At 42.6% G+C, this 27,754-nt stretch overlaps 1 protein-coding gene across 1 annotated transcript; it reads right to left on the reverse strand.

Annotated features, from left to right (window-relative positions):
* Positions 1-1,806: 1,806 nt before the first annotated feature.
* On the reverse strand, positions 1,807-25,986 carry GRPR (gastrin-releasing peptide receptor). Its single transcript, XM_010019839.1, has 3 exons — positions 25,568-25,986; positions 8,031-8,382; positions 1,807-2,199 (listed from the first exon to the last, which is right to left on the reverse strand). The coding sequence occupies exons 1-3, from the start codon at positions 25,984-25,986 to the stop codon at positions 1,807-1,809; spliced, it is 1,164 nt and encodes a 387-aa protein (XP_010018141.1).
* Positions 25,987-27,754: the final 1,768 nt, after the last annotated feature.

The following is a 27,754-nucleotide window of genomic DNA, read 5'->3' on the forward strand; positions in this document are numbered from 1 at the left end:
GCAGCATCCGGCTGAAGATTTTAGTAAATGAGGACCTCAGACAGGCCAGTAAATTGAAATTAATGCCATAGCTACACAGTCAGCTAAGCAAGGAAATTGACCCATCACATTAATTTTCAGGCTGATTGGGGTGTGGGGGCACTCATGACTGCAGGAGTGTGTGACACAGGTGGGGGTGCCCAGGGACAGAGGGGACACAGGGCAGGACTGCACATCAGCAGGGTCGTGTGGCCACATCCTGACCTCACGTATCTTCGTGTTGAGCCTCACCTGGAGGAAGCTTCTCTCAAAGGCAAAATCAGTCAAAGTGTTCAGAGCTCTGTTTTTGACATCACAGCCCTTTTGCAATCCCTGGAGACAGCAGCTCCCACCAGCATCCCTGAGCAGCCACAGGTGCAGGGCTGAGTGTTTTTACACTTCACGCAGGACTTTTTCTATATTCACAGAGCAAGTCCAACACAAAGTTTTACCTGTTTTCATTTTTCTTTTGCCATGGGAAGGAAAAGGATCACCATCAAAGAGGATGAAGACGATTAAAAACTTGATATTATGCTACAGTGATTGGTTTATGGCCTCATTTTGCAGCAGCTTTATCACATGTGCAACTTTACCGCCCTGTCCCATAGTTCATGCGCTTTGAGAGTTTGTTATCTCTAGGACATAGTGCTCCTGTTTCCAGAACAGCTGTTACCTGGCACAGAAACTGCTTTGGAGTGAAAATTACAGAAGACTTGTTTCTCCAATTTGTTAGCCATTTCTGGCACAGATTTCTGTGACAGAAAGAAACTGTGGGAAAATAGAAGGAAAAAACCTGTGGGTTGGAGATCAGACCTTGCATTGCTGATAACTTTTACTGAGAAACTAGAGTGTTTTACAAAGCACTAGTGCATGAAAAATAGCTGTGCTTAATTTTCTGTTAATTGCCTGGCTTTAGCCAAACCCAACTAAAATTTTGTGGTACGCCTTAGGTGATGAGACATGCACTGCATCACACCTTGAAGACAGGAAGAGCAAAATAGTAATGCTTAGAAAATACCCTGCTGTCTCCTGCACAGCATGGCAAAAGCTCACACATTTGAAAACTGTAAACGTATTCCAACTCACATTTATTCATGTTACCGTTTTCACATTGAAGTGGTGCAATATACTGCTCATTCCAGATGAGGCCACCGACATGCCCCAGTAAACTCTTGATATCTTTTATACCGTGAATTAATACTGCACTCAGAACATTAATAAATACTTGAAAAGTCTGTAAATGACCTACATTGAAGTATTTTGTAAAAGTATTCACCTTATTTAAATGGATTTATTTTGGTGTCAAAATATATTATACCATGAACTTCTGGATGCAATTGTTCTGACAAATTTGTGCACCTGGTATGGTCTTTGTCACTGCTGCTGTAATTCTGCCTGAGTTTGGGATTGAGCAGAAAGTGATGAAGAACCTGCAGAGCCAAATTAGATTTGATCTTAAGATGCTCACTTCGCTCTCACTAAAAGCAACATATCTTGAAGCAACGCAGCACTTGCCAGGGAGCTCTTGTAGGCTGGTGCTCAATGAATGATCTGCTGCTCTGGCGACGGCATAGTTCAAGGTGAAATGTTGGATGTTTCAACCTTAGTCCAGGATGAAATGTTGGATGCTTCAAGCTCCTCTTCAAGTCTGCGCACACCAGACTTCCTTGTATGCACGTGTGCATGTGTGTGTGTATGCATGAATGTGTCTGTTACTCACCATCCCCACAGGGCAAAACCAAGCAGCTAATGCTAAGTACATGATGCGGCCATCTCTGACTGTGTCCTTTAGACATAGCCTTCGTGGCAGGCATGGTTGCCATTGATAAGGCTGAAAGTAGCCAGGGAATGGTTGGTGCTCTTGAGGGAGGTCATTCGTGTGGTGCTCCTGGCCATGCTCTGGGAACGGATGAGGAGGCGAGCTCTGCAGCAGAGCAGCTGGTTGTTGAACTGTTTCCGAAAGCTCTTGCTGAGCAAGTAGAGAGCAAATGGGTTGACACAAGAGTTAGTGAATGCCAGGATCCTAGCGCAGATGCTGGCAATGAAATGCAGCACTGAGGTGTCCACCTCTGAGTAGTGATAGGACCGGTATAAATAGATGATGTGAGTGGGGAGCCAACAGAAAGCAAAGAGGCACACAAAGACCAGTACTGTCCTGGCCAGACGCTTACGGGATTCAATCTGGAAGAAGAAAGAGAAATGCAGATTAGCAGCTATTCCTAGCTCAGACCAGTAGCTAACTATTTTTGCCAGTGATGCAGCTTTAGGATTAGAGCATGGCAGGCAGCATGGCCAGAGCAGGGCAACCTGGTCTGCAGGTGAACACAGAGTCAAGAACCCTCCTTGTCTCACCTCAACCCCTTGCCCTAAACCCAAATAATTCTGAAAATTTATTACGTAAGAAGTAGCATTTCCTTTCCTGCTTAGAGATAAAATTCCAGTGGTTTGTCACTTCGTAAAATCCCAGCTCCAGCAACAAAAGTGTGGATATCTGCTATCTTGCACTCCTACCAGTTTGATGCCAACATCAGCAATAGATGCCCAGGGCCTGGAGGGGGATTACAGGAAAGCACCTGAACAGCAGCACAAAGGAATTGCAACCACTCCACCCAATAAGTTGACTTCATTGGGGGCCCATCTTAAACGCCTTATGCAAATGCATGGGGAATAAACAAGAGGAGTTAGAGACATGCACATGCCTGCAGGGCTATGATCTCACTGCCATCACAAAGACACGGTCTTCACTGGCAAGTGCTCCAGCCACACTGCCCAAGTCAGAGAAGGCAAAGTCAGAGACTGGGAGATGGAAAAATCTCCCACTATAGGCGAAGATAAGGTTCAAGACTGTGTAAGGAACGTGAAGGTGAACAACTCCATGGGACCTTATGAGATGCATCTGCAGCCCCTGAGGGAACTGGTGAATGAAGTGGCTAAGCCACTAGCCATCATATGTGAGAAGTCAACATTAAAGTGCCCGCTGACTGGAAAAGGGGAAGGAAACATAACCCCCAATTTAAGAAGAGGAAAGGAAGACACAGAACTACAGGCCAGTCAGTCTCACCTTGGTGCCTGGCAAGATCATGGAGCAAATCTTACTGGAAACTATGTTAAGGCACATGGACAATAAGGAGGTGATTGGTGACAGCCAGTATGTCTCAACTAAAGGCAAATCATGCCTGACAAATTTGCTGGCCTTCTACGACCAAGGACTTTCTCAGACTCATGCTCTGCCAGGGAGGAGGGGAAGCCAGGAGGAAGCAGACACAGGACACCTGACCCAAACTGGCCAAAGGGCTATTCCATACCACAGCACGTCATGCCCAGTATAGAAACTGGGGAGAGTTACCCGGAAGGCCCAGATCGCTGCTCGGGTCGGGCTGGATATCGGTCGGCGGGTGATGAGCGGTTGTGTCCTCTCCCCTTGTTATTTCCCTTATCATTATTATTGTTAGCAGTAGTGGTTTGTATTATAACTTAGTTACTGGAGTGCTGTTATCTCAACCTGTGGGAGTTACATTCCTCCGATTCTCCTCCCCATCCCTCCGGAGTGGGGGGAGGAAGGAAGGAGGGGAGTGAATGAGCGGCTGCGTGGTTCCGAGTTACCGGCTGGGCTTAAACCATGACACAGGGTTATGGCTTTGGTGGATAAAGGCAGAGCAACTCATGTCATCTGTCTAGACTTGTGCAAGGTGTTTGACACTGTCCAACATGACATCCTTGTCTCTAAACTGGTGAGACCCAATTTTGACTACTTAGTGGACGAAGAATTGGTTGGATTGCTGTACTCAATTGGCTGAATGGCTGTACTCAAGGAGTTTTGGTCAATGGCTCAATGTCCAATTGTTGCTCCTCAGGGATCAGTATTGAGACCGGCACTGTTCAACATCTTTCTCAGCCACATGGACAGTGGGATTGAGTGCACCCTCAGCAAGTTTGCTAATGATGTCAAGCTATGTGATGCAGTTAACATGCTGGAGGGAAGGGATGCCATCCAGGGGCACCTTGACACACTTGAGAGGTGGGTGAGTGCAAACCTCATGAAGTTCAACAAGGCCAAATGCAGGGTCCTGCACATGGGTTGGTGAATCCCAAGCACAAATACAGGCTAGGTGGGGAATGGATTGAGAGCAGCCCTGAGGAGAAAGACCTGGGGATGTTGGTTGATGAGAAGCTCAAGATGACAAAGCAATGTCTGCTTGCAGCCCAGAAAGTCAACCATATCCTGTGATGTATCAAAAGGAGTGTGACCAGCAGGTTAAGGGAGGTGATTCTCCTCCTTTCCTCTGCTCTTGTGAGACCTCACCTGGAGTAGCGTGTCCAGCATAAGAAGCATGTGGACCTGTTAGTGAAAATCCAGAGGATGCCGTGAAGATGATCAGAAGGCTGGAACACCTCTCCTATTAAGACACACTGGGACAGTTGGGGATGTTCAGCCTGCAGAAGAAAAGACTCCAAGGATACCTTAAAGCAGCCTTCCGTACCTAAAGGAACCTACAAGAAATTTGGAGAGGGACTTTTTATGAGGACATGTAGAGATAGGACAAGGGAGAATGGCTTCAAACTGCAAGAGGGTAGATTTAGATTAGATATTAGAAAGAAGTTCTTCACTAAGAGGGTGGTGGGACACTGGAACAAGTTGCTTGAAGTTGTGGCTGTCCCATCCCTGGCAGTGTTCAAGGCCAGATTGAATGGGGCTTTGAGCAACCTGGTCTAGTGGAAGGTGTCCCTGCCCATGGCAGGGGGTTGGAAGTAGATGAGCTTTCAGGAGCCTTCCAACCCAAAACATTCTACGATTCTGTGATCTGCATTAGTTATCCACATATAATATCGACGTATGCAATTTTTATATATTAACTTCTTACTATTACTGTTATTGTTATTAATTATGGTTGAGGGGTCTGGGATCTTTCACAAAGACCAAAGGCAGGACTTTATGCCCTGGGGCCATGTTGTGTATGTACACAAAAGTGCTGCCAACAACTCACGGCCCTGAGAGACCAAACACAGCACTCAGAGGCTGAAGGAGCCAGAGAAACAGAGAGAGGAAATTCTGCACTTTGAGAAACAGAGGCAATGGCAACGTGCACCCTTCAGCTGAAAGAGTTAGGGCCATGAGACAGCAGATGTAGGTGGTGAATAGATGGATGACTACCTCTTTTAGCACAATTTGAGCTTTTTCAGGGAAAGCTGCTTTTACAATGTTCCCTAGCGTACAGTATAACCCTCATGCAGACAAGCCACACTATTGTTTTACTTATGTGTACAGGCTTGGAGTCAACCCAAAGGTATTGCTCAGGTGAGGGGAGCTGAGGTAACCTGTACCTTGTCTTTCGTCCACCAGTGCCGCAAGCTAAGATAACAATGCCACTGAAAAACACATCTTTCTTCCTAATGAACACAAGAGCCACAACAGAGGTTGCCCAAAAGGAGAGGGTGGACAGAGTTGACCAGAAAGACCTGATAATATACACTGCTCCTTGGGAGAGGTTGTGCAGCCACATGTTTGCAGGCATGTGAAGTGTAACACCACTGACTTTTTAGGGTTTCATAACATTCTCCCCTCTGGTAATCTGTGCACCTCTTCCCAGGCGCTCCCAGGGAATTGGTTGCATGCCCCTTCCTGTGTTTGATTAGGACCTGAATGGCCTGAAATTGCCCCTAGACCCCACCTTGCTGCCCTTGCTTCTGCCCTGGTGCAGCTGTGGTGCCTGGTCAGGCTCCTGGGACAATTCCCCATGCTCACTCCCCTTCCGAGCTGCATGGCTAAATTAGAAACTAAGCATTTTACACAGGCTGATCTTTCCTCAGGACAGCTGCAAGCAGGTAACAGGCAAGAGAGACGTGACAAGCCCATTTTGACTTTATTTTGTGCCCCTTTAACAGCACTGACTGAAGATCAGGCACTGAGCTTAGGAAGGATTGACATGTACGAGATGATAATGTCTCTAGAGAACAGGCTGAAAATTAAATCCTTTGAGAACGGGTTCTCCTTGTCTAAACCATATATTCTTTTTAAGTGTGTCCTTAATTTGATATAGGGCCATTGAGGCCACATCTGCACTATAAAGAAAGGAAGCAATGCAATAAAGAAATCAATACCAGTTATCTCAGATGGAGACCTATAGCTCCTGAATGCACTGCAGGATACGAATGATGGACTGACAGTACTAGACTGCAGCCTGGCCTTTTACTTTCTTTAGGGCTCTCTCCCCAAAACCAAAGGGGGAAAGGGCTGTTTTTACTACTCACTTTATTGTCACTAATCAAAACAGTCATCAAATCAGCAGAAAAATGGCCTGCAAGGGAGAAAGAGTTACACACATTCAGAAGGCTGAAAGGGTAAGGATTTCTGGGATCAGATATCTTGTGATGGGAAGAAAACACAACTTTCCAGCCCTACTGTTTCACCTGAGCACCTGAAGTCTGCATGAGATCATAGCAATAGGTCATCCTAAGGTGGAGATACCAGCAGGGTGCAATTATATGAATAATTATTCAATTGAAGAATGGCTTGTCAGTTTACCTTAGGCTGAAGCATGCCTTGGTTGAAAGGAAGAGTTAAGGTAAATAAGGTAAATAAGTTTTTCAGAAACAAATTACCCTGCTGTTGCTTTCTTACTTGGAAAGCCTAAGGCTCAGATGCATTCACATTTAAGCACTGACCTGAAACACCCAGTTACTCATACAGGATTTGGATTTCCCCCTGGAGATTATTCTTTCTCTCCAGTTGCATACAACAGGAGCAGCCAAGAGGAAGCAATCTCCACCTGAAAGGCTGGAGTTAGGTTGGCCAAATCCTGGCTAATTCCCTTCACTTGGTTCAGGACTTGCACATTTTCAGCCAGGGCATGAAACCCATTTGAAATATATGGGTCCCAGCTGAGCAGCTCCAACCGTGAGCTCTGCAGTGGTATGGTTTGGGGAGTTCTATAAAAGAAAACCACTTGTGAATGACAGTAGCAGAAGTAACTGTGCTTTCAAAGGTATAAAGGAACAGTTAAAAGATGGCATTATTCCAGAGCAAATGGCCTGATTATACGAATCAAAGACTAAGGTGAAAGCTAACAGCTATTGGACCAGAAGACTAACCAGTCTGGCTTATAACAGAGGACATACAACAGGTGTGTAGGTTATTCTGTCCAACACCACTTCCCTCCAGAAACCCTAGAAAGAGGCACTTTTAAAAAGACAATGACCAACTAGTTTAAAGGAAGAAGCCAGGACTCTTCTTTTTTCCTGAGATTGCACACTGCAAAAATCAAACCATCCACAAGGCACAGAACTTCAGCGCATCTGTGAGGACCCCACACTGTCCCGTTCCATCCTCCCTCCTTGAGACCCTGTGCCCACCACTGTCCTCGTATGATCTCCATTTCCTCAGTGTCCCTCTAGCCTGTACTGGTTTCTCAACATGGCAGAGCATGAGTGGATGAGATCTGGAGCCATGGTGAGTGCAGCAGGCATTGCTGCTCTTGTGGAGCTGCCACGCACCTCCCTGACTCACCAGTGCTCCTGGCCCTGGGGGAGCCCTTGGAGAAGGGGCTTGCCCCGCCTTCACTCCCCCATTGCTGTGTTCCATTCGCTTTTCAGTCCAGAGTACTGAATTACAGAGCCAGCCTTTTTCTCTGTGTGAAGAGGTTCTGCTTCATGGCGCAAGGCTTTATCTAGGGTCCGCTCTGACAAAGCAGTTTTGAGAAGTTTTGATTTTCTGCTGTGTCACCCATCAGCTTCAGTCTCCAAACATTGTACCCAGCTCTGCCTCTTTCCAAACACCTTCGCATGGGTTTCCTGCTACATTTGCCATGGTAACCACCCTGCCAAAGTCTCTGAACTTAGAAACAGGAGAAGCTGCTTTAACTGTTTAGCCCTGTGTCATGGCTTGTTTCAACCATTTTAATTCCTTTAGCCCACCTAATCAGATGCAGTCTATCCCAGTATAAATTTCCCTGCATTCCCTCTTTACTCCCAGATTCAGAGGGAATGTGAGTTTTTGAAGAAAGTTAAGTCTCTACCTGTTTCCTCACGTGCATGTTTCCTTCCACGGGGATGTTGTAAGCACTCCGGATCAAATTCTTAGCAATGAAATAATAATATACTGAAATGACAGATAGAGGAATGATATAAAAGATGAGAAATGATGCCATTGAGTGAATTTTGGGATGCAGCCCGTCTGAATGTGGGTAAGGAGCACAGCTGATGAAGGTTTTATTAGTCCCTTTGTCATGGAAAGGGTGCAGATCTGAAAACACTGCTTCAGGGATGGCAAGCAACATGGATACAATCCAGATTATAGCAGCTCTCACACAAATCTTCATCAGCGCATGGGATGCTTGCATCTCCATTGGCCTTACTATAGCTTTATACCTAGAAAAAAAAATAAGAAGAAGAAAGAAAAGAATAACGTATTGGTCTCAACACCCAGGCATTGTATTCTTGCTTCTTCCTTCCATTTAGAAAAACAAATAAAACAAAAGAAACAAAATCCTTTTTTACTCAAGACAGTGAAGCTTTTTTTTTTTGGGTGTTTTAAGTGATTTTAAAGCAGAGCCACCTGTCATGGGTCCAATCAGTTTCATGTGTATTAATTCTGAGTTCATTTAGTTTGTAATTGACCGAACAAAGCACAGTGTTGCCTGACATTAATACGTATGTGTCCAAATAGCATTAAGATAGGAAGTGCAGTCACAGGCTTCAGAAGTATATAGCAGTTTACACCCCTTCACAGAATGGTGTAGAAGGAAACTGGATTGAGATTTTGCCACACATTTCATTTTGAGCTGGGAGTACATTGACCTCCTGTGAGCCAAATCTTCCCATTTCTCAAGCTGAAAAATGCATGTTTCCATTTTTAATTGCTATTTCGTGGCATCGTTGGCAATTAAGAGTTGTCCGTAACTCAATGCACTCAGGCTAAGTAGCCAGAGCTGCTAACTGAATTTTTTGAAGTAAAAAAATATCGTCACTTGCTATACTGGATATGTAGAAGATGTTTCTTTATCTGCAATTTTGTCTTTCATTATTTCAGCCTTTCAACAAATTGTACTTTAGAATCCAAGAAAATGAAAGAATCAAATTTATTTGAACTCAATATGTGAAATGAGAGGACTGTAAAACAGAAAAGCTTCGTATCTGCTGGAGCCCTGCTCTGGCAGCAGCCTGCTCTCCAAGTAAATCACAATTCACACATGCATTTAAGGAACACAGTAGAGGAAAAAAGATAATTTGGAAAGAAATAGGTTTCATAAATTAGTATTTACGGTCATTGTCATAACAATTACAATGTGTTAGCTGTTTCTTCCAGGATCCACCTCACACTGCGCATCACTCATTTGGTTCTCCCTTGGTCGCTGCCAGCTTCCTGGGGGTTGATGGGTGCCTGGGTCCTAAACTGTCACAGCCCACTTTTGGCATGGCAGGCACATTCCTATGTGTCTGCTCTGGAGTCCATTTATAAGGTCTTACCAGGATCCTGGATCCTCTTTCAGCCAAATTGGGCACTGGGGCAGGAGCACAGGTAGTGAGCATAACACTGCCTGAGTCCAGGCAGCATGCGGCAGAGTCCATCTGCCTGGCAGCCCAAGCCCATGATCTGGGATACTCTGTGTACACGAGTGATTCCCCACGTACTATAGCCTGCATTGTCCTAAAGCTCATCATTTGAGAGAGGAGTCTATCAATCAGTCCTGTGCTGTTTCAACTGGGTAATTGCCTTATTTGCAGGATAAGCATGTATTCAACTTCTAATTATAACCTGCTCAGCATACCTGCTCCTTCCTTCTATGTATGCATGCATACATGCATGTGTGTGTCTACATCTCTGTGTGTGTATTTTATATCATACACATATTTTTATATATATATTTTATACATATGCATGTATATACATCTATATGCAAGTACACACATAGATGTAAATTTATTTTTATTTTTATAAAGATGTATCTAGACATATCATTTGCAGGTGTTTCTTCATACAGGTGTCTTGTGTAGGTGATTGTTCCTTTAATGGACTGTAAACACCTTGCTCAGTAGTTTTCTGTTTAACCACCTACTCCCCAAGCTCTCCAGCTCCCCTTTATTCTAGCTGTACAGCTACAGCAGCCAGACACAGTAGTTTTAAGGTTTGCTTAGCACCTTTTTGACTTGCACTCTCAAACTGGGGATTCAGTGGTGTCATGCTACAAAGCATGATCTCATGATCTTCAGGTGAAGCTCATAATCTCAGGTGAAGAAAATCACAGCACTTAAACAAATATGATGTTATGACTACTGCAATAATAAAATGGAAGAGGCAGGCAAATTACAAAAACAGTGTACTGAAATAGCTCAATTTATAGCCTGGTTCACCTGATACAAAGTATTGACAGAAAAATAGCTAACTGATCCTCTTCAGTAAACCCTGAGGAAGATAAATGAAAAAGAAATTAATTACATATCGATGTATTCATAAATTAGTTAACTCAAAGGTATTTCTGCAGATGCTTATTGTATGCTTATCAACATGGTATGTTAGCATAATTATTTCAGGGATTTTCGCATATAATATAGCCACCTGAGAGAATATTTTCCAGTATGAATTTCTAGTAACATAAATGAGTTGAAAAATACAGAGAAAGAGAGCTCCTGTTTTATTTTTATTAACATTAATAGAGTAGGGGGAGTCAGAAAATGAATCCATTTCAAGTTATTACCATATTTTAATTAGAGATGGCATTTTCAATCAATATAATTCTGAAAGAACATAATAAGAAATGGCTAGGAATGCTGGCACTGATTATTGGTGTTTTGTTTATTTTGAAAGCCTTCTACAGCAGGTAGATAGAAAAGATCTGAGAGGTTTTGCTTGCAAGGGGCTCAGTGTAGACCTGAAGCATGAGTCTGAAAGCGCAAGAAGATAAAACAGAAAAAACAAAGCTAGGAAATGGGTTTTGAAAATGTAAGTTCTCAGACATAGGAACACAGGTAGGTATTTTCTTAAGAGTTTGACAATTGAATCAAATAATTTTGCTGACTGTTTGAATTGCTTCTTTGACATGGGGCTTACTTATTCAGAAATCTTTAGTAATCTATGCTATCCTGTGAGTATTAATGCTTAATTGACCAGCATTGACCTGGTGGGAGTCTCCACTTCCAGCCACCTTGCTGGTGATTCGGTGGGTCTCTCCCCAGCTCAGTAGCTCTGCTCTCCCTGGACAGCAGCTGCAGACGCTACTGTGTTTAAGGGCACGGGGACACACACAAGCGATTGGACCCTCAGGCTGGGCTTGGGATGGGACGTCACTGGGATATCTCACTGTGTTCAGTGGTCAGAGAGTGAAAAAGCTGCATCTCCTGACTGGTTTCTGAGTGGGGCTTAGAAACTGTTTCACTTCTTTACTTTCCCACACCACTTTCCTGATAACATCAACCCTGGATTTTATAATTTACTTGACATTTCTTAAGAACTTCAGCTGCTGGATTTGAGCAGCAGCTGGCCCTGTTTTTCAGCATCTGTATTTCCAGCTTGTATGTAAAATATTATTTCAAGCTTTCCACTTTCATTATTTATTATTATAAATATTATCTTGAGCTTTGTCCGCTGCAACTTCTTTTTCAGTAAGCTGGCCTGAGGCACATAACTTTCCCATATTTAACATCCAGGATTTGAATAATCCAATCCACTTTAAAGGGGACATTGATGAGTATGCCTATATACCTCAGTGGAGCCATGGACCTAGGTGGCTGGCTGAGTGAATCCTCATGCTAAGATCTGACAACTGTGTTATTTTTAACCCATGCAGTAGCACAGGCTCTGAGGGTATGTGTCACACTGCATGCTTAGCTTGTCTGCACTAGATCTGAACGTGGCCCTGGATTTATCACCTCCTGCTACTCTCACATTCAGTCTCTGTTTGTTGCTTTATATCGCTTTGTTTTCAGCTGAATTCCTTTCCCAACCCACGTTTAAAGATTATTTTTTTTTAAAGATTAAGAATCAGAGGTATGATTCATGTCCTACAACAAAGGCCAAAACTTTGAAAGAAAAATGTGCCTTCTGAAGATTCAATTGAATAAAAAATGATACAGTCAAGAACTTGTGTCAACTCCAATTTCTCTCCAGTTGCTAAACAATGCAGATGAAAATGACTGGGTTGCCAATCTGATTGGAAATATAAAAGAGGTGCTGACCTTTGCTACTGTTCAGTCTTTGTACTTCTCTGTTCCCCTGTGCTTGTGAAGCAGCAACCTGCCTTGTGCACAGCAGCTTCCGATGACCTTGTGGCCAGGATGGATGCCAGTGATCTCTGAGTCTTGCAGTCTCATTCAAAGAAGCCCACATAAAGAAATTACACGTGGGGCTATTTTAAGTGCAGTTAATATAATGACAGTTCATGAGGCACTGGGAAGATTCACCCCATAGGGCAGTCCTCCTCTACACCAACTTTAGTGCTATCTCTCTTCTCCAGATCAGTCTCCATGCCTCCAAGAGGAGCCTGGAGAGAGGGTTATTTCAAACCAGAATGCCAGAATTCAGTAATATATAATACATAATAACTTCTCAACATAATCCCCAAAATTCATTGAGGATGGGTAGGAGCCCACAGAGTGCACAGCTCTCTGCTAAATCCTGGAAAATATCTTATACAGGTCTCTTAGGAACTCAATCATGTTCATTCAATAATTCTTTCTCATGATCAAAACTACTGAAATGACCATAAACTGCTTAAAATGTGACACACACATAAGGTTTTCCTGTGGTAAATACTTTTCCCACTGAGGTTAATATGCTAGGGAAACTGAAAAATTGGGTCATTATCTTTGTGTTAATAACAGTGTAATGATAACACCACCTAATGTACTCTAAAACTTTACTGTGCAAACACTGGTTAATACTGAGCACTTAGCCCCAAAGCTGCAACTTCACATATAAACAGAGAAGTAGCTTTAGCATGAAAAAGGCAGTTACAGATATACTTTCCAAAAATACAGTTCAAAATAAGGCCCTAAACTGATGTCAAATTTTCCTAAATGCAGCTTCTCTGCTAGTGCAAAATATTTTAGCAATCTTTGTGCTACTCAGTTGAGCCAAGAAAATACACACCAGCTAAAGTATAACCAGGCTTTGCCTTCAAAGCCATATTGCCTACATGTTCCTAAGCACAGTGATAGCAAGGGTTGCAAATTTGCTCTCACACTGGGAAAGAAAGGACCTTATCCCTAAGGCTTCTGCTTCATTGCATCCCTCATGGTTTTTTTCTTGTCATCTTCAGCCATTTATTTGTGCCTGCTACAACAGACACAAAAATTAAAACAACTAAAGCATGTGAGGAAAATCAGACATTTCCCTTGGATTTTAAGTTAATTTAGCTCCATATATATTACTGCCTATTTAGGGTTTTTTTTTAGGGATGTAACTTTATGCTCTGTGGGAAAGCAGCTTCTGTAGTCAGCCTTCACTTGCTTTCCTCTTTTATGATTGCCGTTCCCCCTTCCCTTATGTCAGCAATTAAAGCTAATGTAATGGCCCATACAACAGCCTTCTTTGTATATCTGGTAGATATGGGTTGCAAAAAAAGAGGCAGGCTTATTTAAGCTGGGAAATACCACCTTCTGCAGTGTCTCTACAAGTGGTAGGTCAGCAGGTATTTATTTCAGCCGAAATAGTTTGTGTCCTCTGTAATAACTGCAGTTGCTGCCAGTGGCAACGGGAAAGAAACACCCCTCCCTCATGGCAGTGAATGTAGCTGCTCATACGGGTAGGTGGCTATCAAAGATGTTCCTTCCGTCTGAATATGACAGCAAATATTGTATAGCAGCTATGTGCCAGCCACTATATCCCTCTCATCTATTGAATCTGACTGAAAAAGATGCATTAAGCTGCTTTCATAACTATCCCTTCATTACTTTTTCAGCAGTAGGAGTGCAGCAAGAGAAAATGGCTGAAAGAGGCTCTGCCACAGAGTACTTCCTTTTTTTATCACAGTCCTTCCAAGCACACCTACAAAAAATCACACTTGCAAGAAATATAAGAAGAGAAAAAAGAAATCCTCCCCATCCTTCCTGCGGGGAAATGGGACACTGCGCCTCCACAATGAATTTGCAGTAGTACTTAAGTTTCAAGGGAAGTTTCCTCCAAATAGTATCATTCATTCCTGTGTCCTACACTGTTTACATAAAAAGATCCTGGGCTTCACCCCTGAATTTGTATAGTGGTTTGAAAAAACAAATGCTCTAAAACCTGTTCAAACAGAATTTCAGAAAGCTTGCAAGCCCTTGTTTCATTACCAGTCCCACTGTTCAGACTACACGAGGCTGGCGTAAAGATCTGCCATATTGCTGCTTTCTGGTTTTCTCTCTGATGTGAGAAATCCACTTACAAACTTTTGAATCTGTTTAAACTGAGGTCTATTTTGAAATTTTGGGCTAATGTGAACCTGAAACTGAAATATAAAAAAAAGCAGGGATTAGTTGGAATGAACTGATGCCTTACAAAAATAGTCATGTAAATTTCTGTGAAGTGAAAACTCTGAGTTCTTCCCAGCTCTAGAAAATGAGTTCCTGAAATTGCCACGACTTCCTGTTGTAATGATGAATGAACTGTCTCTCAGTCAGCACGTCCCCATATTTCTTCTGTTCCCACCTGTAACCAAAAGAGGGAGAAAAGATGTGCAATTCACACTTCTCTGATCCCCAGTCATCTGTTCGCATTTGTAAGCTTAATGCGTGCACATTGATCTGGTCTTGGCCGATGAATAGACTGAACAAAAACCTTCTCATTAGAACTTTGTAATTATGTTCTACGAGTATCACATTATTGTTTTGCCCTGGACTGGCTCAATTGCCATGCAAAAAAAGCCTCAAGCAACAGAGAAAAGTTGATGCTATGCAAAAACTACATAAATGGAGCATGTGGAGACTTGTTGAGTGTGTATGTCCACATGGAAAGCAAAGAAGAAGTCTTACTGAATATCTGAAGACATTTATGAGAAATGCAATGCCCCAAACTTTCCTTATTGTTTCCACTATGAATGTCATGAATATTTATAGCTCTGAAGACAATTCAGTAAATCCAGAAAATTGCTAGACTGTCTAACCCATCAACACATTCTGACAATCTATTCTGGGTCTATCTGCTTTCTGCATACTTAGTTAAGATTATCATTATTATGCACGATTCCTGCATGAACATCTGTTATTAAAATCTTTAGTAAATTGCATATGGGCACAAAGACATCTCTAATGGGCTAGTCTTACATACATTGGCAGGTACTGCCTACTTTATCTCTCTTTTAATTAATTAACATTTAAATGGAAAGAAAAAGGAAGCATTGATGGAAATGGCATAGTTCTCGTTTTTGAATCATGTGTTCAGATTTCAGACTGTATACCTGTGTACTACTAAATCATTCTGGAATCTGGACAAATGGGTATTTCAGTCCTAAAACGACTGAAGTCCAAATTGAGACAGCTTTTTAGAGACCATTGAACTGCACTATGAACTGGGGAAGGAGAGTTTAGACAGTAACTCTTTCATAGTGAAGGTGCTATTCCTAATAATGACTATCCAGAGCACAAAATATTTTGGAAATTAACTGTATGTATGGACAACAGTGGATGTAATGGTTATTTCAGGAAGTCCCATTCGCAATGCTTTCCTTATTAGAAAGACCCTCTTTCCACCCTTCATTCTGTGTAGGTGATCAAAGCCAAGACACTGAATGAAACCCTGATCCCAAGTCAAAGATTTCAATGGGGCCAGCCCTGTAGTTTGTTGAAGTCCTTGCAAATGGATGTGCCTGCTGAGGCACATGCCAGATCACATGCTTGTGGAGCTGCTTGCTGGTGCTGGGATTGCAATCTGGTGTGCATCCAGAGTGGAGCTGGGAGGGCTAGTGATAGCACCTGGTCCATGAGGCAAGGGAAGAAGCAAGCCTTTCCATCCAAGGCTTTGCTGTCTCAGCCCAAGTCTTCAGGGTTGTCCATGGCATGGAACAGTCCCTCTGCATGCCTGAGGACTGAACTCTTACCAGGGCAACTAAAGCTGGGGTCTCAGACACAGATCCCTCATCTCACTAGAGAATCGGCCTTATTTCTTCTGAAAGCACCACTTTTAGTGCATAAAACCAGCATCACTGGTTAACCTAAACACGTGGCATAATTGCTGGATGTCTCACAGAGCCAGTTATAGAAATTCATTGGAGTTTCTAAAAATGGTAATTTCTCAACCCAAAACACCCTGCCTGTGATGTACAATAAATCAATACTGTACCTTGCTCTGACAGAAAGAAGACTTCATCATTGACCTAAAAATCAGCAGTTCCATAAGCTATAGTAGCTGTAGTGTGCTTATCTTAATTTTGTGGAAAAAAAAAATATATATATACATATGTATATATATGTATGTATGTATGGCGCTTCAGCCTTAAGTTAAAAGCAGCTGTCAGATCAACTGGCAGGGAATATAAATGTAAAGGGGTCAGTGCTAAATATACATTAGTAGCTGACGCCCAGCCTCCTGCCTTGTCTCCCTCACCTTTCTCTAAATAAACTGTGCAGGGCAAAAAGCTGCCCTGAACAAGAGAAAATGAGGAGTCATGTTAAAACCTCAAAGAAGTAATTAAAAAAAAATCAATCTACAACAGATGGGAAAAAAAGCAAAAGTAAATGACAGCAAATATCAGCATTTGAAAATGTTGGTGACTGATAAGGGAAGGCGGAGAAGCCAACAAATTATCAAAGGTTGCTGTGTAACAGACAAACATGCATTTTCAAATACATCAGGAACAAAAAAAAATCAGTATGTCGGGCATACGCGTAAATGGTGAAGGTATGAACAATGACGAGACAAAGTGAAAAGCAATGACTAGTTATTTGTCTTCAAGACCAAATGTGAAGGAGGTATCTAGACCATGTATGCAGTATTACAGATGTAACAGAAAACTCATCAGCTGTGTTAAAGAAGATGTGAGCCAAAATCTACTAGCACAAAACAGTTTCATACCATCAGGCCTGAATAATTTACACCTAGGATTATTAAAAGAACCAGCTGGGCAACAACTGGTGTTAATTTTATTTACAAATCTTGAAAAAGTGGAGAAATTCCCCAGAAGTGGAGAACTGGTTCTAAAGCTGTGAAGTTCAGAAAGCTGGAAGGTGTGACCACAAAACCTGCCAGTATTTGGGTTGCCCAAAGCCAGTTGTAGATAGAATAATGGAGAGGTTAATCCTACTAACAGATGATAATTAATATATTGTCACAATATTGTAGATGATGTAATAGGATGTGGGCCATGCTGGTGTACAAGGGAGGCACAGCCTGCATGTGCACATTGGCACGTGTGACTGTGCATGTAAATATCCACATATGCCAGGGCACATGTGGTCTTCCCTCCCCTATCCACTCCCATGCAATCCCTTTGCCTCTCCCATGGAACACGAGTTAAAATTAGCAGTCCTGGACTGGGAGGGCCATTCCAGGTGGAGACCCTGAGCCCCATGGCCTCCCCACCAGGTCCTCATACTGGTAAAAAGGTAGCAGTTTGTGGAGCCATTTCTAGCTTGGTCCTTGGAACCTGTAATGCTTACATCAGCTGCCTTGTGCAAGCTATAAAATCTTTGCTGGGAAAGTCTGCAGATGACATAGTAGCTGACCAGACTAAAAAGATTGTAGAGTCTTTGGAATAAATGGCTGTAGTCTAACAGAAATCATTTTAACTCAGCCAGGTATGGAGTAGTGTATCTAGGACCCAAGTGAGTAGATGATGTGATCTTTCAAGGAAAGAGGAGACCAAGAGAAGACATAGGAGCATCTCTTCTGAAACTGACAAAACATCCTGTGTCATTCTCACCATGTCATGGCTTTTTAGTGTAATCAGTACCTGAGCTAGTTAGCATAAAGCTAAGTCAGTTATAATGAAGTTTAAGTCCTTTCTGTGGCTTCAGAAAATATAGGTGACATAAGTGACCATCACCTTCACACGGACTTTCAGATGCATGTTCAGGTCAAACAATCTAAAGCTATCCTTGACTGCTCTTGTCATAGAATAACAGAATGGTTTGAGTTGGACTGGACCTTAAAAATCATCTTGTTCCAACCCCCTGCCACAGTCAGGGACACCTTCCACTAGACCAGGTTGCTCAAAGCCCCGTCCAGCCTGGCCTTGAACACTGCCAGGGATGGGGCAGCCACAACTTCTCTGGGCAACCTGTGCCAGTGCCTCACCACCCTCAGAATGAAGAACTTCTTCCTTATATGCAGCTAAAACATTTCACTCTTTCACTTTAAAACTGTTGCCCTTGTCCTGTTCCTACAGGCATTGGTAAAAAGTCCCTCTTGGTCATTCTAAGAATCCCCTTTAAATATTGAAAGACCATAACAAAGTCTCCCTGGAGCCTTCTCTTCTCCAGGCTGAACAACCCCAACCCACTCAGCCTTTTAGTTATGCTATTAGTTAGATTATTGTGCAGTGGGTAGAGGTCAGACAATTTTCAATTTGAAATATAAGCTCTAAGCAGTGAGAATAACAGGATGCCAGAGACACATGAGGGGGACAGGGTGATCTGTTCTCCTTTAGTCTGAGTACTTGCAAAGTTGCCTAGTGTCACTGAAAAGATCTGTTTTAAACCAAATCCTGTGAGATACTCAGCAACCTCTGTCCACAGGCAAGAAACACTGCTGAATTGTATGGCTAGGGCAGTTAGTGCTAGTCCAGCATCTGCATCTCTGGTCTTCCTAGGTCGTTTGACAGCTGAATCTCATGCTTCAGAGCAGTCTGCAGGTGTGAAGAAACTTTTTTCCTCTGAGTGTGTTGTGGTACTGTTTTCTGTCCTGTCTTCCCTCAGAGCTGCAGAGGTTGGCCGTAGCTGGAGGGCAGCCAAGAAGAGGATGGGCAGAGCTCTGACAATACTTCTCCCTTTGATGCTCTACTGTCTTTTGCAATCTGGTTAAACTAATCTGATCATTAGCATAGCATCGGGAAGGGAGTTTTCTGCAAGGGACTCCAGTTTTCTGCCTTTCTTTCTCTTTCTTTCGATAGCAATTGGCTTGCTGCTAGGACACCTTCTTGGCATCCTTAGCTCTGTGAGGTCATACGCAACAGGCAGTGTGTGAAGGAACTGAAGGGCAGGAGCTCCGTCAGGATCTCATGGCCCATGGTATCCTACATGGTATGGGGTGAGGTGGGCATGCAGGGACAGAACTTGTGAGAAAGAAGGTGAGAGGACTTTGCAGGGCTAGCAGTGGAGTTTATTTTCAAAATAAAAGGAAAACAGGTTATTGCAAGGGTTGTCTATGAGCAAAGCATCTACTGTATGTTTCACTCCATACACAGGACAGGCTGTGCCTGCTTCTCCTTTTTTTCAGCTCAACTCCATTCTACTTTCTCAGCCAGGCTGTTGCTCACATCTGAGCACTAATTAGTAAACACATGAACCAATGGGACCACCACATGGTGATACTGATGTCCCAGCTCACCATGTCCAGTCTGACACACAGCTGACATTCTCTGAAGCCAGTTGCTCTCCTTAATAACGGTGTGTACAGCAGCTTGTACCATGAGGCCATGACAACTGATTGGGGTTTTTAGGTTTTACTGAAATGTAAACAACAGGTAATCCAACTTTTCTTCCTTTTGATTGCTTAAATATTGACAGTCTCCAGCACATTAGCACTGACTTTAACCTCAGATTTGCGCATTGGTCCTGCCACTATAAATGGAAGCTCTAATGTTCCTGGTTATAGAAGCGCCATGTATTATGTTTTGGCCATCTGCTCTGGCTAATCAAGATATTCAGAAAGTTTGTGCTGTTTGATCTGTTTCTCTTGGTACAGATGATGCAGGGGCTGAGGAAATGAGAGCTAAAACCAAGAGTGTTGAGGGTGTTTATATTATATTGACACAGTGGCCAGCAACACAGGATCTAAGACTATACATCAGCTGAAAATGATATGTGCATCTCTCTCTCCAAGTACCCTGTGCCGTCAGCACAGCAGAAGCAGAGGTACGGACACTGTGCCAGCAGCAACGGATGAGGATAGGCTGCCTGGTGCCTCAGAGAAAGGGAAGGCTTTGGGCTGGGGTCCAAAGTCCCTCTGGTTTTCTTCCCTGTCTTGGAAGGACTGATGCTCTGACTGCGATCATGTCAGTGGATCCAAAATGTACGTCTGAGGGTATCATTCTGCTGATTTGCATTGACTGGACTAGAAGCTATCTTCGTAGTTCAGAAAGTGGCTTTCTCAGCCACTCTCTCAAAACCTTCCTGAGGCTGCACAGTAAATTACAGCACAAGTAAATGGCTCCAAAGTAGTGCCTTAGTGACCTGAAGTGATTTCATGAACACTGTGACTAGACTGCCCAGAATAAACTTTGGACCTGACACTTTACTGATGGTATTAAAAAAAAGTGTCACTCAGTAAATCAACTCAATGGAAATCCAGTTTGGTGTTCCATAGGCCACTTCATTTCAGAGTGGTATGCTTCCCTTAATCCTCTTGTGGAAACATAACCCAGTCATTGTAAAATAAAACAAAATAACTGACAAGTAGATATTACTCTTCCTCTGGTATTGTATGTGATATCAATAGTAGGGGCTAGAGACATCCAAGTAGCAGAAGAGATGAGTCCACTAAACAAAGTTTTTTGCATATTTAAAAATATCTTTCTAGAAATTCTGGATTTGTTTCTTTCCTTCCACCGCTACTTTTTGGGAGAGAGGGTTTGTTTGAAGCTTTTCTTTCTTAGATAAACAGTCATGAGAGTCCAGAGGAACATCAGAAGTTGTGGCTGTGACCCGCTCCAAGGGACGCAGCATAGCTGGATCCCTGCATCCATCCCTGCACCCAAGTATTGAGGTCAACATTTCCAGAGTTAATATCCTCATTTCAGATCTCCCACATAACTGCAATTCCTGCTACCAAGTAAGCCACCTAACCTCATGTGTAATGTCACCCCAGCTGTCTCTCTACACTGTCTCTTCCAGCACAGGACAGCAGGCAGCTCTGGCTGGCAAGTATTGCTGCAGTTTGCCAGCGCTAAAATCCAGATAATCCAAGGTGCTTAAAGTAAAGATGCTGCTTGTAACCTCCACTTACACTTTAGATTTACTCTGCTGTGTGCTTGTAAAAACAGAATTACTTCAGGAAGGTTTCACTGCGTGAGCACTAGGGCATTTTGATTTTTTACCATGTCAGCAAAACAGTGGGGAGTATGATCAGTGCTTGACAGCTTGGGTAATTCAAATGCAAATGTATAAACCCTGTCAGTCAAGGGAGAAATAGGCAATTAAATAAAGACATCTCCCATGACAAGGGCAATTAAATGGGCTGCTTTTCCTCTTACTGTGCAAAGATTTTCCTTAATTTCCTGTCACTTGCTGAGCCAGCTTTGGCTTTTCTGCCTAGGCTAACAGCCCAGGTGTCACCACTCTCACAGGTACCTCTTATCCCCTTTCCCCTTGCACCAAGGAGGAGGAGAGCAGGCCAACAGGCAAACACAAACTCCCTCTTTGCTGGGATGAGCTGAGCAATAGCTGAAGAAATCCACTGCCTTGACAGAGCACAGCAGCAGGGCAGACAGATGTCCTTTCCCTGCCAACCTCATTTACAGTCCTTCAAAAAACACATACACCCCCATCAACTGCTTGTTTCCTTGCTCTTGTATACTCAGCCCTCCTGCCTTATCGCTCATGGAAGGTGGCCTTAAGCACACACAGGCCTTAACCCTCTGCTGGCTGCTCTGCAAATTTGACAAGCTTGGAAGAAAATGTGTCTCACTGACAGCTCCCACTGCTCCTGTGAATGCAGCTAGACAGATTCGAGTACCATGCACCCAGTGGAGTAGTCTCACAGAAAATACATTTCTAATATTAACTTTTTTGCTCTTTCTTGAACATTTTCAAACAATTTAACTTTAGTGTGGTGCAATCTGATGATTGTACACAGAGCCAGCCTAGGCACCTGGGGATCCTTTGGCTATGCCCTACCTAACCAAAGCTGTGCAGGCATGTTCATCTGCATCTATACGCATGCAGAGCACCTTGCAGGCTTGGAGGTTCCCACTGGCCGGAAAGCTGAGATCAGCAGTTTGTCCCTCTGTTTCTCCTTGAGAGAAGCTTGTAAGTGAGCAGCCAATCCTCTGGACAACCACTACGTCTTAGTGGGTCAAACCACTCAGCAGCTTTAGGTGCTCTGTGTGGGATGTTGGCACTTAGCCGAGTGTTTGCAGTCACCAGCAGATGATGGATTCAGTATTATTAGCCCTGCCTAACACATGGGAAAGTGGAAATGGGAGGAATAGAATTATAACAGTAGAAACTATACCAATGCAACCATGATGTGGACTATGCAAAAATCTATTAAAACTGGGACTCTTGTTTTCAGAAGGTGATCCAAAGCAACAGGGTTGATTTGTACAATTGCCGTAGCACATAGCATACGTCTCTCACTGCTCTTTCCCATACTGTATTTGCGCATCACACCTACCCATTGCCTTTCAACTTGTGGTCTCATCTTTGGAAATGACCCTGTTGTATCACACACCAATACTTTCTTTACACAGCACATTTCTGACTCCTGCAATAAAAGGTCTCTCTCAGCATTACCACGATACCTTCAGTAATGCCAGCAGTTGTTCCCAGTCACTTTTGTCAACGGAAGTCTACTGGAACTGAAGGGGGTTTATTATTATTTTTTTGCAGAAGATGAATTATAGGTGAAAGGTCTGTGGTGCACTGACAAGTCTCCCTTTCCTGGGAGACAGTGCCATGTGATGCTATTCACAGCAGGTAGTTTAGGAGTTTTTCTCTCCCACGGTCTATGGCTTCAAATCATGAGAACAGGGACATTCACATGCTTTATGTGGGCATCTCAGGTAGGATTCACATCACTGAACATTAGCCATCTCAAATATGGGCATCTAATCTGTGCTAAACAACAAGGCTTCCTCTATTTCTAAAGGAGGATATAGGTATCCTCATACAGTAGTTTATCCTGTCTCCTCTGGAGGCATCTCTTTCCATGCTCTAGGAGACACCTTGTGCTCCTGGAGCGGCTCCTCACCTCAGACAACAAAAGCCAAGCGAGATGTGTTGTGCCTGAGCAGTGCTACCTGCTGGACTCCCTAGTCATCGTGTTACCCTATTCTCACTGCCATGCCCCTGTCTTCTGAAGTCATTTCCCTGCAGGGCTGCGCTGCCACTCATCCTTTGTGCAACACCACAACTGACCTTGGATAGGGTTGTCTAAGACAACCGCCAGTGCCGGGCTCAGCATCTGTCTACCCCAGAGGCCACAGCAACATGTTGGGATGCTGGTCCCTTCACAGACTCAGGCAGGCACTACCATGCTGGTCACAGTCAACTCACATCCTGGAAGATTTCCCTGTACATTTTAAGTTCATTTTTCTAGTGATTCTGACATGATTAATACTGGGTCCTAGAGTTCACAGTGACAGTTTAAAGAAAATAAAGATAGGCTAACAGACTGTGAGCTGACAAAATATAGACTGTATTATTTTATCAAAAAATTAACCTAGCACTGCAGTTAATATACTAAAACAGAAACTTCAGCAAACATAATAGATAAGGGCCATTTGTGGTTCAGTGCACAGCATTTAAGATGCATAGATCTAACAAAGGTAAAAGTTTCATTATTATCTGCTCCTCCAATGGACAAGAGCTGCATTAGAAAAGGGTAAAATGATACCTTGGAAATAGGAACATAAAGTCTTCTCCCACATGCATGCCTGTCTCCCTTATAGCCAAGTGGCATTAAGAAGTGTGGTAATATTTGATCACCAGTGCAGCACAATGGTTAACAGGATCCAGATAAAGCTGAAGTTCAGAATTTAGTCACCAAACCCCAAGCTTGCCACAACTGCTATTTTCTGTTCTGTTCGCTCACTTCAGACAAAAAACTATCAATGTGCTGCTCAGTAAAAGCATTTGCAATGTTTACTTTATGTAGCACGTGATCAGAAAGCAACAAATCTCTCAAATTTAATCTTCTTTATGATGCATTTTTCTTCTCCTGACAACCCTTAAAACAATTCACATTACAGCTTTGAAAAGGTGAGTTTCCTGGATAAATACTTACTATTCTCCTAACATTTTCTTCGAGCAGTCAGGGGGAACCAGCCACCACATGAAACTCAGGAATAAAGGTGTTGGTGGTCCTTTACTAGGGCATTCGTGCAGTTTTCTTATTTTCTCAACATTTTTAGAGCAAATTGCTTGAAGCCTTTTGTCTACATATAGGTCTGTTTGATGTCTGCTATTGGGGCAGACAGTGCTATTTTCATAAGTACCCCGACATGGAGGGATTACTGAACATATTGACTAGCCTGTCTCTGAAACACTATGGAGTCGTCTGCTTTTATTGAGACCACATACTGTATATTGAAATATGTGTATGAACTACCTTGAAAACTGAACAAATATATTCTGATGTTTTATAGTAGGTTAGAAGGAGAGACACAGAGTGGCATGTAAGAAACTACTTACTGCAAACCCAGTTTCATTTCTTTGTGGTCAAGAAATACAACCCCCAACTCCTTTTTGAGCAAAACAAAACTGAAATAAGTTTTCTTACTGGAAATCCTAGCACTTCTATGAGACTTTATAACTTTAGCATGATTACAATGTATTCCTTAATCTCTTTCTGAAGCATCCAAATCAGAAACAATATATCTTGGATTCTATGATGTACATAGGAGTTTCTGTATAAAACAACAGTCTAACAAATATTTAGAACCTTTCCAGAAAGGCAGACTTCATCCTTCTAAATAGCATTCAAATTAAAATATCTTTTGAATTTAAATCTGAATGCTTTGAAAGTTTTCCAAAGCCTCACAGAAATCTAAAATAGAGCTGGCTTATTAGAAGCAGCTCATTTGTTAAAGTCAAACTTAGTTTCACATATTCTAAAATAGCATAGCTACATGTTATTTTTATTAAACAGTAGTGGAAGACAAAGTTTCCTAACCAATAAGACAAATCAGTTTTGACTGGATAAAGGGCCAATGGTTTAATCAGGGGAAATATACCAGCTATTGTGAACTGAGATTCCTGGCTTTGGGCATCCTCATTTGAATATTTTGGAATATATTTCATGAAATATTGCCTCATGTGTAATTAGCCTTAAGGAAGCAAACCACTAGAAAGAATTGATTCAAACTGTGCTTTAAACTGCTACCTCAGTACCTTCACACTTCATGAAATGTGGTTCAATTATCTTTTTGGCAAATTTGAACACGCTAGCTTTCAACAGAGCTTCATTAATGGTATTTTCTCTCTCAGGTCTTTAGCTTGATCTGCTCTTGTTTTTCTTTTAATTAAGCTAGAGTATTAGCTAAACTGCACAAGCATTTAGTTTAGCCTAGAAAAATTATTCTGTGTTCAGCCTGCTTCCTCCTCAAGTTGTGTGCTTGTAACTATCAGAAATGAAATGAAGTTGTTCTTTTCCCTCATTAGGTTAAAAATATGCTTGTTACCTGAAAATATGAGTTCGTAATCATGTATTTTATGGACTTGTCATTATGCAGACTTCTTTTCAAGGCTACAGCAGCCAGCTTACCTGTCAGCTGAGAGAGCAGTGAGAGTAAAGACTGACACCCCTACAGAGGTGAGCTGTATGAAGGGGATAAGTTTGCATCCAGTTCTGCCGAACAGCCACTCGTCAGCAAGGTACCTGCTGGCATCCACAGGCACACAAGTCACTAACAGCAGCAGGTCTCCTAGAGCCAGACTGGAGATGAACAAGTTAGGGACATTTCTCATAGATTTCACAGTACAGAAGATCTTAATCAAAGTGATATTGCCAATAAGGCCTATCAAAATGATGATGCCGTAGATTGTGGGGATGGCATAGAGGAACGCTGGGTAGAACCAGTCATCACTGAGGAGGGAGAGGTTTGCACTCTGGTTGACAGAGAAGTTGTAGAGAATGAAGTTATCTGTTTCTAGGTCTAGCAGGAGGCACTCTTCAGATGCCATTGTCCAACGTTGCTCTTCTCAGAAGACAGCTTTCTTCTTGGGAAATGATCAAAATAAATTTCTGGCTTTAATTTTGCTGTTGCTTGCTGCCTTTAAACAGTCAGAAGAGTCTAAAAGTCATACCATACTTTGTGACAGATCTTGACAATAAACAAACCGAAAAGCAGCTGCAGCTTGCACAACAGTGCTGTTTCCATAAGGTGAAAGGAGAACATCTTTTCATAGTTTGAATCCTGAAACTTGCCTTTTCCTCATTGACTTGTCTTTCTGTCAGGTATTCCTCAGCTCTGGAAGGCCATTTATCAAATTCAAAGACCAGTAAGTGGGAGACATTTTCACAGTGGAGGCTTGCTAAATTTTCAGCTCCAGGTCTGCTGAGCAGAACCAAGTCCGAAACAAGGGAATTATAAAAAGCAAGAACTTTTGGTAGTTGTTGTCACGCTGCATAGCCAATCTCTCCTTCTTCCAGCACCTGCGCTTGCCAGCTGGATTTAAAGTGAGGAAAAAGCAGGGCTCCGCTGACAGCTCGGATCCTATAGGCAGGATCTTCTGGACGTCAATTCTTCCCCCGCTTACCAGGATGAGAGCAGTCTTACTGAAATGACTGCGGTAATTCCAGGCGAGCGCCGGAGAATGCCAGCCACCTACCGGAGAGTCTAATCACTGCCGGGGAGCAGGGGGATAGAAAACATACCAACATCAACGTTAACTCTTTAAAAGGTAAAAAAGGAAATAATAATTAAAAAATCTGCTAATTTATAGCTCGAGAGATGAAGCTCACTGCTTCCCTCCCCCCACCCCCAAAAGAAAGAAAACAAATAATTAGTTCATACTGCAAATAACGTGATCAGAAAAGCAATTGCACCTTCTTAAATAAAAGCACACATGCTTTGCACTCTGGTTTGCACTCTGGAATTCAATTTTTCCAATGAAAGGGAATAATGATGTGGAGCCAAGTTCATCCCCCCCAGGGCAAATTAACTAAGTAAAGCCAATTAAGATAAAATCAGCATTATAGTTAAGGAAGGCAAATGAGTTTTAGCACTAAGTACCTGCAGTTAACCAGGGAAGCCTGAACTCTGCACATCTTTTTTTTAATGCTTTTAATTTGGGGGTAAGAATAACAGGGGACAAAGTTTACCATTCAATGCAATCATTTTTCTGTATGAGGTACTCATCACACTGGCATCTATAGGTAATGCATTTTTAGATGCAGCAGAGAGAGACTTGCTTGGCTTTTAACAGTCTGAAAATATTCTTTCTTAGAGCCTAATTAAGATATAACTATTACTGATGCCTTACTGCTTTATAACAGGCTATTTGCTATTATACACAAGGACTTTGCAGAGAAATGCAGTTAATATGTAAACAAGCCTGCAGAATAAAACGAAGCTGTAATTTACACCTCCCCTTGCAACTGCTCATTTTTGCAGGCAAAAGAATGTTTTACCAATTGCTAGAATTACTTGGAAGTGAGGGGGGAGATGATTCGAATCAGGCATTAAAGTATGATCACTGGTTTCTAGATAAAGGAAACATTTCAGGACATGATCTGGGAAAATTCCCAGAAGCTTGGGAGCCGTGTCCCAGGGTGGGATTCTGAGCAGGAGACTTCAGTAGCTGTTTTTCTGCCTCATTCTTGTGACCCAGGTCAGTGTTTTCAGCTGCTTTGCTGCTGTTCACTCTAAGTCAACAAAGGACTTATGTGTACCCTTAACTTTAAGTAGGGCTACTTAGATATTTTTTTCAAGCCAAACACCCAAGAGAA

The sequence above is a fragment of the Nestor notabilis genome, unplaced genomic scaffold, assembly GCF_000696875.1.
Source record: "Nestor notabilis isolate BGI_N333 unplaced genomic scaffold, ASM69687v1 scaffold2128, whole genome shotgun sequence".
NCBI lineage: Eukaryota > Metazoa > Chordata > Aves > Psittaciformes > Psittacidae > Nestor > Nestor notabilis.